Here is a 13,179-nt window from a genome sequence, read left to right on the forward strand (position 1 = left end):
TTTATTTAAAATAATAGAAAAATGAAGAAGCAACTCACCAACAGATGATCGTTTCATATTGGACAGATTGCGTGTGCATAATGAGAATCGATGCAAAATTCAAGACTTTTCCTGCAATCTACGGATACAACGCCCGTCGCCCATATCTCACGTAGGGGTGACCGTACATTTGGTCTTACATCACCATCAGCCGCTCTTGCAGAATATTCACGATAATTATCAATTACTAGACGCGTGAAGTTCTACGGAAACATTTTATTTACAAAAGTCTCGAAAATGGTGTCCCAAAGTTTAACATGGAAGCAACTTGAGAATGGCTTGCAGGTTCTCTTTACTGTCAGTTATTATACATGGGTGAGAGAGTGGGTAAAATAATCGGCTTAATATAGGTTTAAATCCACTTTTCAGGGGGAAATGTAAAGATGTACTTAGCCTACCCAGCCAGAGAAGATCTCATCTTCTCTGACCCAGCAAACACAAAACGTTTCAACATCATTCACAAAAGGTTAGAAAAGGTTGCCGTTTAAAATGTTGGGTATAAAGAGTATTGAAACATTTTAATGACATTCAACAACATTTTTTGAAAACTTACTGCATGTTATTAAAGTGTTGACAAAATATACGGCACAAAATGTTTGCAAAAAACATTTTACAATAACATTTTGACAAAATTTTAAAAAAATAATGATATAGTGTGTTCTCATACAAAACATTTTAAAAACGTTTTATGACCTTATTATAACCCGACATTTAATGATATTCAAACGTTTTTACCAAATCCAAACCCCAAAATATAACCCGTTTAAAATGTTTCAAAAGCGTTTTGTGTGTACTGGGTATACATGCAAAGTGGACTTACCCTTTATAGAGGCCTACAATTTACACTTCGGGCTAATTTGAACGGTGGGTCCCTTTGTTAATTTGTCTTTAAAATTAGATTTTCTTGGGTAAATTTCCCCTGAAAAGTGGACTTTTTGTCAAGTGGGTGGGTCTAAGCATGTCTAAGGGGGTGGGTGGGTGCATGTCTCAGGGTTAGCATTATGCCTTACCTTTTCTTCCCTGATCCTGGGGGTGGCCGTACTGCATTGCCGATGGGGTCCTATGCCAGGCCGATTCCTAATTCAATTACCATTCCCTGTGCATCCTATTGTAAATAGTAGCTGAAATAGACAAAAATATTAATGCCCATGTATTTATATACAAAGAGCCTATATAGGCCTAATTGTGTTTACCAGACCAATTTGCAACAACACTCTATTTTAGCCCCAAAATGAAGGTGCTTGGGTTAAGGGATCTGGAATGAGCGTTTTGAGCGTTTCGACAGCTTTTTTGTGGGACATGAGAGCACATCAGACATATCGAATTGTATTCTGAATACGAAGAATGTCTTTCTGATATCAGATAATTTTCATTTTTTGAAATTCACGATATAATGCAAATTTTATGACAAATTATTAAAATTTGATATTTCTCACATTTTTGATATATAACAGTCCTCGAAGTAAATTATATAAATCTAATGATATATTCTTAAAGTATATGGTCAATTCCAGCCAAAGCGGACAAAGTTCTCTCTGGGGCCATTTTGAAAATGTTTTCCTTTTCAATTCTAGACTTATCAAATGAGACGATCATATCTAGTGAATCATCAGGTGGAAGTGCCATCGGATTGAAAAATAACTTTTCTTGCTAGACCAAATAAAGTGTTAAATGCGCATGCATGTTACCCACGAATTCAAGCCTTTTTCACCTGTTGTACGCCATAAAATTTCACTGTCTTTAATATCTTTCAATATTTTATGTGTGACTCATATACACTAGAAATCGGTGAAGACTTTGAACGTAAAATAGAATTTTATTACATATATCTACAAAGAAATATTTTGGTTATTACAAATTTTAAGAAAGAACCAGGTGTACAGTTAAGATTGTGTCAATTCTTCGAACTCTTTCCAAAGTGGCTGTCATTTAACATTACTGTATTATTTCGAAAGATTAGAATAAATGCTTCATTTAAATATAAAGTTAGATTTTGTATCTCGTCGCAGGATGAGGATCTCGAATGGATTCGTGGGTAACAGCGTCTGGAAAATAGCAATTCCTAATAAATTAAAAAAAAAAAAATAGTTTTCCGTATGTGAATAATTCAGGCTGCAATTGCACTAAAATGAATTTTAATCAAAATACAGACTACGTGGAATATTTAGAATGGATCATTATGGCATTTTGGGTATAAAAATAATAAATAATGAAGTTGGCAAATTCAAATAGACAGAGCAAACAGTTTTATATTATTATTTTAGTAAAATCATTCCATATTTTCATGCAGCAATATTCTATTAACTCGTGTTTGACAGTTCCTATGAACTAAAACACTATTAATACATTGTTAACTATAATTTAAGTAGGGATTCGTGGGTAACCAACATGTTCGTGGGTAACACATATTTGAAGGTATGTATTAGTAAGCGGCAAAATAGAAAATATTACAGAAGGTTGGAAACCATCATGCGGTTATTCCTCCATTGTGTTTCAATGATTCCCGTTTCTCTAACCAATTGCATTTACCCAAAAAATGGTAATTTAGGATAATCAATCAAAACTTCATGATACAGCTTCAGTATACCTTCAAGAGGACGCTATTAAACAGGCCTGTTTTGGAACCTATTTCGCATGTTTTCAAAATGTTAAGATGCATAAGAAACATATAATTTACGAGTAAATCCTTGGATTCGTGGGTAACGCCGAATTCGTGGGTAAAGCTATAAGTACTATAGTGCCGTTTGGGGTTTGCGTTTCTTAGGTGCATAAACTGTAAGTACTGTAAAAATTATAGCCTACCCATGGCTTGAATATGTGCTGATTTAAACTTAAAATAAACAATCTCCTTGTTTTTCAAGGTTAGCATCTATTCGGAATTCGTGGGTAACAAAAGTTTAAACCGTTGTAGATTCTTTTTTTAAACGGTGAACGTATTTTTACGATTTACAAATTTAAGCGCTTGTCAAACTAAATTCAGTGTCCAAAGTCATTAAATGTTAATTTAAGTTATGGCAATTATATTTGCTGGACTCGTGGGTAACAGTTGATACGTGGGTAACGTCAAATTTGATTTTATGGAATTTTATGGGTAAAACGTATTTGCATAAAATAATCACTTGGACCTCAGAATTATAGAACGAAACTTCGTTTCATGATATAGTCATTTATGGCATATTTACTTAACATTTTTCAGAACGATCATTTTATTTTTGATACGCGGGTAACAAAATTATTAGCCAAATTGACTTAATGGCCTCTAGAGTCCACAAACTTTGGTGGAATTCAATCGTTTTACATATGATGAGAGATCGTGCAAACGTCTTTCTAACGGTAATAATTTCATTTTGATTGAAGGACATTCAATGACATATATGGTGCTTTATCTTTGAATTCGTGGGTAACGCCAATTCATTTAAGCCATCATAACTTGTCCCCTGGTATGACTTGCTAGTAAAGACCTATATGCACAAAGAGAGCACATTGGACGTTACATGATATGCTCCATCAATAACGTGATTTCCTTTATTAATGACATTTTAAAGTGGAAAGTTAAAATAGAGAGAATTTTGTCCCGCTTTCGCTGGAATTGACCATATATGTAGCTGGGAGGAAAAGCCGACGATCAATTGAACATTTTGACCTTTCATATTGAAGATATGGATTTTTTTCCCAAAAAGACCTAATTGTTTTTGGTGTTTTGGGAAAAAAAATCCATATCCTCAATACGAAAGGTCAACATTTTCAATTGATCGTCGGCTTTTCATCCCACCTACATACACTTTAAGTATAAATCATCAGATTTATAAAGTATACTTCGAGTACTGTAAAATATCAAAAATATCAATTTTTAATCATTTGCCATAAAATGTGTATTACATTGCGATTTTACAAAACCTCTCCTGGGTGCCAGCTTATTTTAAAGCTTGTGCATATAGGCCTATATAGAAGATTCAATGGGAAACTGATTTTGGTCGATTTCTGCCCCGTATAATGAGCTATATGAGTATAATTACCGACCCCCCGCCCACTAAAAAAAAAAAATTAAAACGGAGAAAATGAGAAAGGGGAAATGAGAAATGAAGAAAAAGACCAGAGAAAGTTAAACATATTAAATTGCAATTGAGTAGGCCCATACATAAAAGGCTGCACAGTCGGGTTGACGTAGGCCTGTGATTATTTTAGGTGGTGCTTGAAAGCTCCTGAAAGTGGATATTGCTCGGCACAAAAGCGTGGAAATATAGGCCTACTGCAGGGTCCGTGACATTTTGTCACAAGTCAGTATTAAAGCCATGATTTTGTTATTCTTTACCCAAATTACTGAAATCATAATTAGGCATATATGCTGGGAAGGGGTTTTGTCCATGTTCAGCATATCTAACAAGGTGAAGTGAAAGAAAACCCACTACATGGAGTTCTATGGCGGATAATTATGACTTTAGACTAATGAAATGAAATGATTAGTTTCCCGTCACATTTTTTTCAGTGAAATATGAGGTCATGGTTTCATTATTCATTATTTTTGAAAATTTCGTTATTGTCAAAATTTTCATTTAGGCTACATGGCTATTAGGCCTACCTATATTGTTGATGAAAGACCATCTCAAAACAGGCATTAATGCTTAGATCATCATTACAGACATTTTGCAACAGATTAAGAAAAGATTTGAATTTGTTTTTATTAAAATGAAAAGATATTTGCAATTTTTGTAATCACTAGAAACATGTTGAGGTAATCCTTAAATTTACATTATTTACCACATCCTCTACCCCTACAACTGAGAAAAGCTGCTGATTATGATTAGCAGGGAATGTCAGACATTTTGATTATTTCCATCTCAATTTTCAGATAATTGACTTTTTTATGAAAAAAGTGAAAGTTTTGGTCAAATTGAAAAAGTGATGCGGGCGGGTGACGGGAAACTAAAAAAAAGGCCTTATGTCGAGTCGAAATTGCTCTGTTGACCTACAAACACAACGACTTTAAGGGCTTGCATTTTCTTCGGAAGGGGGTCCCAAATTTATAAAAAGTCAGCGTCAATAAAATTGCGACCCCCTCCCTATTTCGTCAACCAAAAAAATGTATGCCCCCTCCCCATCACCGATACACCTTAGGCCTACCCCTTTAAACAGGCTAAAATTGTATTGAAACCAGTCTTTTTGAATTAAACACACTATCTGTGGTCATCTTGTGACTCCCTACATTTTGGGCATCAAAAATTTTATGACCCCCCCCCCCTATTTTTCTTTCCAGAAATTTATGACGTCACTGTATATTTGGGACCCCCCCCAACCTTCCGAAGAAAATGCCAGCCCCTTAGCCGATTCCATTTTAGGTACAATATTATTTGAGACATATAAATATCATAAATATGCCAGAAAAACAATTTCCTATAAAAGATCGTACATTTATGGCTTTAAGGGGGGTACTACACCCTGGCCAATTTTGTGCCTATTTTGCATTTTGCTCAAAATTATAGCGCATTGGTGACAAGTAAGATATGTATATTATAGGGGCAAGGACTACAACTATTGCAGTGGAAATTTTATATCAACACAGACAACACTTGTGGAGTTATGCAGTCAAAAATGAGGGAAAACCACTATTTGATCAATTAATCAATAACTACTTGCCTTGAGTTGCTGAATTTTCAGTGCAGTAGTTGTAGTCCTTGCCCCTATAATATACATATCTTACTTGTCACCAATGCGCTAAAATTTTTGAGCAAAATGCAAAAATAGGCACAAAATTGGCCAGGGGTGTAGTACCCCCTTAAAGCCATAAATGTACGATCTTTAACTACTGCACTGAAAATTCAGCAACTCAAGGCAAGTAGTTATTGATTAATTGATCAAATAGTGGTTTTCCCTCATTTTTGACTGTATAACTCCACAACTGTTGTCTGTGTTGATATAAAATTTCCACTGCAATAGTTGTAGTCCTTGCCCCTATAATATATACATATCTTACTTGTCACCAATGCGCTATAATTTTTGAGAAAAATGCAAAAATGGGCAAAAAATTGGGCAGGGGTGTAGTACCCCCTTAAAGACAGACTCAATGCTGAGAATTGTGAGTCTGCATGACAGTGGACCAGTAACATTTTGCAAATTGAGTTCGAGGGTGTGGGGTGAGTGTGTGTGTGGGGTGGGGGTAGACCTAATAGGTCTATATATAGTATGAAATTGATGTGCCAATTGGACCTTCATTTTGCATGCTTTGGACACCCGTAGGCCTACACTTGATCAATAATTAGAGTATTAAAATAGTAGAATGGCTTCAATATTGGGCTTTCATTTGACACTTTTTAAAACTTTTTCCAACCAAATAATAGTGTCAAAATGGTGTCAATAGGCCTTCACTTGCGGCAGACACCCCCCCTTGCGCATCGGTATGGAAGTCGCCCTTTTCGATTCGGGCACTAATTAGGTTTTAACCACTAAATATTACTTGTATTTTAGCGGTCTTCAACAATCCGGCCCCCTTTACTAGTGCAGCGGAACATTGAACATTTCAAGATTGCTAAATCTTCGTCTTCTTGCAAATTTATTGAATTAGGCCTAGGTCTGACCGTAAAACATAATAGGCCTACATCTAAATGTTAGGCCTAGGCCGACATGACATGACGAGTATAATTAAGTAGGCCTAGGTCAACTAGGTCATTAAGCCCTACTGTAGGCCTATACAACCTAATGCATTTCACCAAAGCATAGTGCCCTCGGCTCGGTCTCTCGCGGGTAGTCTTCCAATGGCCCGTATCACATGTATCATGGGCTTATGAAAACCTCGAAATAATTTTAGAGCGATAAACGAGAAACACTTACTTTTTGCACCACATCTGCTTCATTGTTCAGCCTAGTATGAATTCCCTTGATCAATATATTCTTGGTAGAGCAAAGTTCGACATAATTTTACACCAAAAGATGCCACAACACGAACAACTTTTTACCAAGCAGACGCCAAGCAACCGTTTGTGAAGCACAAACTTTGTCAAATCAGGTCAAATGGTCGACCGCATCACTTCGTGTAGGTTTGCGATTCCTGCGAACATGAATTTATTACTTTACAAGAAAACAATAAAAATTTAAGTATAGGCCCCTAACATCCTTTTACATTTTGGTACGACAGTTAGCAGTTATAGAATGGGTAAGAATGACTTTTAATTCAGCCCTTATCAACAATTCTAAGTTTATATACTCGAGGCACTTTTTTTTCGTGCGTGATAATACGAATATAAAGTTTCACTTTGGTGTGCCGGCAGATAATGGTATGCGGGATCGCAGGTGCAATGCACCTGTCACTCAGCTGATCAATGTTTGCATACCGGTCCGGGTTAGGATTAAAGTTAGAGGAGAACTGAATATATGAGGTTTTTTTTGTTTGGTTTGTTTGTTTGTTTGTTTTGTTTGTTGTTGTTTTTTTGTCAATCACATGAATTAATAACGTCTACTTGTAAAAAAACAGCTTTTACTTGAAATTTGGGCAAAAAAACTTGGGCCTAAAATTTCATGAAGTTGTTGAAAAACAACAACATAATCAATATCAGGATTATTTGAATATATTGCCTTGTCATTGTAAAAACTGTCACTAAACAAATCAATCCGTAGGTAGCCCTATGTTGATAGGTAGGCCTACCGTAGACCCCTAATTAAAGAAATAAGTATAATAAATAATTGAACAGACAAACAGTTGCTAGTCGATCTATATCAATCAATCAATCAATCAATCAACATATCAATCAATCAATCAACATATCAATCAATCAATCAAATCGTCCCGCTACAAAAATGCCTTTACCGGGACGAAAAATAAGCAATGTTAATGCTAAAATGGGTCTAAACTTTAAAACAAATGTTCACAAGCAGACCACATCAGGACGAGAGACTATAAGGGACCGTTCAATATTTACGCCAGGGTGAGGGTGGGAGTTTTGACACAAAATTTTGCGTCCCCCCACCCCCCCTTCGCGTCTGCTCAAATTTTTCGCATTCCCCCCTTTTAAAACTTTTAGGTAAATGTTTATCCCTCATAGTTCAAGTAAAAAAATTCAGGGCCCTCAACACTCACCCCAAAAAGTCCCCCCTTAGAATTTCCACTCCACCATATCAATGACTCAATCATTACGTTCAACCAATCAATCAGCCGATTCAGTTGTTTCTTGAGGTGAAAATGCGCATCGTCTTGTTTTCTAAATCGTTTTATGTGCATTGCATTAAATATCCAGTATAATCATGATAATGCCAACTTTCCAGTTTATGGTGCTCCGCGCACTTGAAATTATATCATCATGGCCTCAAAACTGCTGAAGTTCCATGAGACGCTTTGTTGACCAAAATAATTGGCCACATCTAGCATCTACTATAACTACGGTAACTACCATCCCGTATTCTATATCATCTCTCAAAAAAAATAGAAATAAAGAATAAATAAATGAGGAATGTAGGCCTAGTGAGTAAGTAAATCAGTAAATAAATAAATAAATAAAAATAAATAAATAAATAAATAAATAAATAAATTAATTAATTAATTAATTAATTAAATTAAATAAACAAATAAATACTCGAACAATGAGCGCATGAATGGGGTCGGGAACTTTTCCTAAAGATTATAGATTGACAATTTTCGCTCAAAATGAGATTTTCGCCCAGTATACATGGTATATAGTGATTTTCACCAAAAATACGGCGATTTTCTCACAAATAATTATGGCCATTTTCACCCTTGGCCTTAGGTATAGGATTAGGATGCTTGGGATGGTTGTGATGGTTTGGACGGTTGGGTGCTTGGTAGGTTTGGATTGATATGTAGGGTTGGGACGGTGATGCTAAGCAGGGTTGGGATGGTTAGGGTGGTTGGAATGGCTAGGTATGCATATGGTTGGGACGCTAGGTAGGGTTGGGATGATTAGGATGGTTGTGACAGTTGAGATACTTTGTAGGCTTGGGATGCTTGGGATGCTATGAAGGATTGGGATGCTTGATAGGGCTGGGATGCTATGTAGGGTTGGGATGCTGGAATGGTTGGGATCCTAAGGTTTGGGGGTGGTTATGATTGCTGGGATGCTTGATATAGGGTGGGATTCTACATACCGGGGGGTCACTCTCACACAAAAGTGCCTCCCACCCGCGTCCGAACACCTCTGAAATGCACCCTTAAAGGGCATTTCGTGATCCACAGCCTCATCCCCCACTGTTCTCAAAAAAGTTGAGATTTTTATATCACTGGAAACCTCTGGCTACATAATGTTTATGTACAAAATATTTCTTGCAGATTAATTCGTTTAGCAAAGATATCGTGAAATTTCAATTTCGTTCTGGTGCACCAGAACGAAATTACAAGCAGTGTAATACACATAATCATGCATAACTCGCGAACGCAAAATCGGAATCAACTGAAATTTTGGGAATAGGTTTTTTTTTGTAGATATCCAATGAAAAATGTCATAAATAGAGGATGCTAGGATCACGAAATCCTCATTTAATGGCGAATTTTCACATAACCAAATTGCGCCCCTTAATGGCGAAACACATGCAAAATCTTACCCTAAATGGCCTCAACTTAGAAATATCTATATTGATACCCTAAGTGGCGTAAACAGGGAAATGAGCTAATTTAATACCCAAGGTGTCTGTTTGATGTTGCAGACATATAGCGGGACATATAGATACTGAAGAAAAAGTGCACAAAAGTAACAGGAATCAATTAAAAAGTGGTGATTTTTATCAATTAGTGCAAACTCACTCAAACAATAATATTACTAACCCTAAACGTCTAAGGATTTGGCTGAAGTAACCCTTTTTTCAAAAAGACGTCGACGACACTGTGTGGTGAAAAACATATACCCTTTTAGACGTATTTCTTGGTCGCGGGTGCGTAGCAAGTTGCAAGTCAAGTAGTGAGTGATTCAGTCTGGTAACAAGAAACGCCTGAATATTTTTATCCAGCCTAAATGGTGTGGTCGATGATGACCTTCATAATTCAGTGTTCATACTTTGTGTATAAAATACAAACCAAGTACCCAAGGCCCCATCCAATTTAGACCCTCCCTCGGGTCCATGGAGAACGACTGGTAATGTAGATTATTGAAGAAAAGTTATACATAAACGAAGCAGTTACAATGCATAAAATTGTAAACAATCAAGCACCAAAATATCTGTGCAATAGATTTGTTAAAAAAGAAAATTGTTATAACACCAGAAATAAAGATGTTTTTATCATGGATAAGCCAAATACTGAATATAAGAAGCGTAGCTTTAGTTACAGAGGTGCTCAACTGCGGAACTCGATTGATGACAATGCTACAATCAACGAAAAAAGTCTTGGAACGCTTGCGTGTAAATAACGGAAAACTGTCACCCCTCTCCCCGTGCAATGTTGAGAAATACCAAAGTCTTCAGCGGTTCCCAATGTGTTCCAACATTGATTGATGTCATGTTGTAGATGTCATGCTTGTTCCCAGGCAAAATATACGTCATTTTCATGATCATATGAAATTCTGCACGGAATTTCGACAGAGTGTACCAAGCGTTCCAAGGACTTTTTTCGTAGATTGTCTCTGCCGAATGCAAAATATTTCATCTAAATTTCGTTTTTGTCTCATAACTCAAAAACGGAATGTCGTATGAACTTCTCATTGCACACGATTTGAGAGTGGATTATATGCTTTGGAATCATAACAAAATTGTTGATAAAGAAATTGGTATTTTTAGGAAGTGGTCACTGCAATCACCCCCTATGCTAAAATACACACATTTCGCAATTATAGCTCTAAACTGCTCTAAAATGTCGTTTTTGTCCCATAACTCAAAAACAGAATGTTGTATGATCTTCATATTTCACAGGATTTGGAAGTAGACCATGTACTTAGGAATCATAATACAATTGTTGATAAAGAAATTGGTTGGTTCAGGGAGTGGACACTGAAACACCCCATACCCTAACATACACGCATTTAATGAAATTTTTATGCTATATCTCAAAACCGAGAACTCGTATCACGGCTCTAAGCTGCATGATTCCGAGTTGTTTAATTTATTTTTGAAATTAATATTTAAAGTTCGCCTTCATAGCACTTTTCAGATAGGTGAACGAGCGTTACAAAACAGAAAAATGAGTTTTAATTAAATACTAAAACCGCATGTACATTAAGATTGTAAGGAAGTCAATAATAAACTACGACTATCTTCAGTAGATAGCATTAACTTGTTTTTGACATGATGTAACAACTATCTTCAGCAGATTTGTGCTTCACATTTTTGTGTATGGTGTGTGTGTATAATGTGGGGGTGTGTGCGTGCGAGGTGTTGGGCGTGGGATGTATGTGGGGTAGCGCGGATGGGGTTTGTAGGACTATTATAAGATCACATTTAAATCGGAAAGTATTTCATTTGGGGGCTTTTGGAAAGAAAGAAAGAAAGAAATAATTTAATTGATTAATCAAACATAGAGAAAGAAAGGAAGAAAGAAAGACAGAAAAAATAAATCAAAAAATGTATACTTCATGTATTTATAATAAACAAATATTTTCACCGGTTTCACCGTCGCAAATAATAAATGAAACAGAAAAAGTAATACCGCCTGGGAATCGAACCCAGGACCTCATGTTTACAAGACCTATGCCTTAACCACTCGGCCACGTGAGCTTCGTGATTAAGCTGCTTGCAATTTGAACCTATAAGCGGTCACTTCAACCTTTTTCCACGTTCATGTTTTTATTTATTTCAAATGTCTTTCGTTCATTCATTCATTCATTCATTCATTCATTCATTCACCCATTCATTCATTCATTCATTCATTCACTCATTCATTCATTAATTCATTCATTTTTCTTTCCTTTCTTTCTTTCTTTCTTTCTTTCTTTTTTCTTTCTTTCCTTTTTTCTTTCTTTCTTTCTTTCTTTCTTTCTTTCTTTCTTTCTTTTTAATACAAAGAAAGAAAAAAGAAGCATTGAAAATAATGAATGCATAATTTAGCAATGATTCACGCAATTAAAACACGAATAGTCAAAGGGTGTAAAGTGTAAACCCATAATGGTAATCTGTAATGGTAAACTGCTGCATTGATTAGCGTGCATACTGAGCAGTTTGCCCTGCATTGATATTAATATAATACGTATAGATATTTATTTCAATTCAAAATGGTAAACTGTTAACAAATGTCATAAATGCGATCAATTTGTCATTACTTTTGTATTCAAACATTCTCAATTGGTATAGCCAAGGTAAACGAACGTCACGCTCCATGAGATGCGGCCTAAAACCATAAAATGTCGATTTTGGACCATTTTGTCATTATGGTAAACTGATCCACTTTGCCATTTGCACTATGCAGCTTTACACTTTCCCCGATACCTGACTACTATAAAAGACCAAAACTGATTACTTCGATTGCGAAATGGCAGCGTGGCGCAACGGCTTAGTCCTTCGACTGGTAATCTTTTGACTATTGATTGATGCGAATGGTTCGAGTCCCCGTGGTGGTCGATTTTTTTTCTTTAAGTGTATTCAATTGTTGTTTTCTTTTGTCTTTTTTTTTCTCATCGCAAAAGCGTATTTTATTATAAATAATATTCAGAAATGAGTTGTTTCAAATTGTTACATCACAATCTTTCTGATTCGTTCGGATAAGCCTATACTCAGCAAACGCAAGTTTTACAGAAAACATTTACATGTTGGGTTATATTATAAAGGGTACAGAACGTTTTAATAAAATTCAAAAACATTTTGGAAAATATGCTGCAAAACATTGTAATATTTTTTTAAACTATATTTGTAGTGTTTTTAAATTATGAGACAAAAACGAGATTTTAGTCATAATTACGAAATGTGTGTAATTTAGCATAGGAGGTGTTTTCAGTGACCATTCCCTAAATAATCCAACATCTTTATCAACAATTTTATTGTGATTCAAAGGGATATTATATACTCCCAAATCGTGTGCAATATGAAGCTCATACAACATTTTGTTTTTAAGTTATGGGACAAAAATGACATTTTAGAGCAGTTTAGAGCCATAATTACGAAACGTGTATTGTTTAGCACAGGGGATGGTTTCAGTGACCACTCCTAAATAAACCAATTTCTTTATTAACAATTTTGTTATGATTTCAAAGCATATAATCCACTCTCAAATCGTGTGCA

The 13,179-nt window shown here is 35.7% G+C and overlaps 1 protein-coding gene across 1 annotated transcript in view; it reads left to right on the top strand.

Annotated features, from left to right (window-relative positions):
- The first annotated feature begins 276 nt into the window (after nucleotides 1-276).
- LOC140140467 (alpha-tectorin-like) overlaps nucleotides 277-13,179 on the top strand; it is an 82,007-nt gene continuing 69,104 nt past the window's right edge. Inside the window, exon 1 of the mRNA XM_072162226.1 lies at nucleotides 277-354. Within this exon, the coding sequence (XP_072018327.1) occupies nucleotides 277-354 (78 nt within the window). The remainder of the gene's footprint in view (nucleotides 355-13,179) is intronic.

This window comes from Amphiura filiformis, chromosome 19 (genome assembly GCF_039555335.1).
Source record: "Amphiura filiformis chromosome 19, Afil_fr2py, whole genome shotgun sequence".
In the NCBI taxonomy this organism is placed as follows: Eukaryota; Metazoa; Echinodermata; class Ophiuroidea; order Amphilepidida; family Amphiuridae; genus Amphiura; species Amphiura filiformis.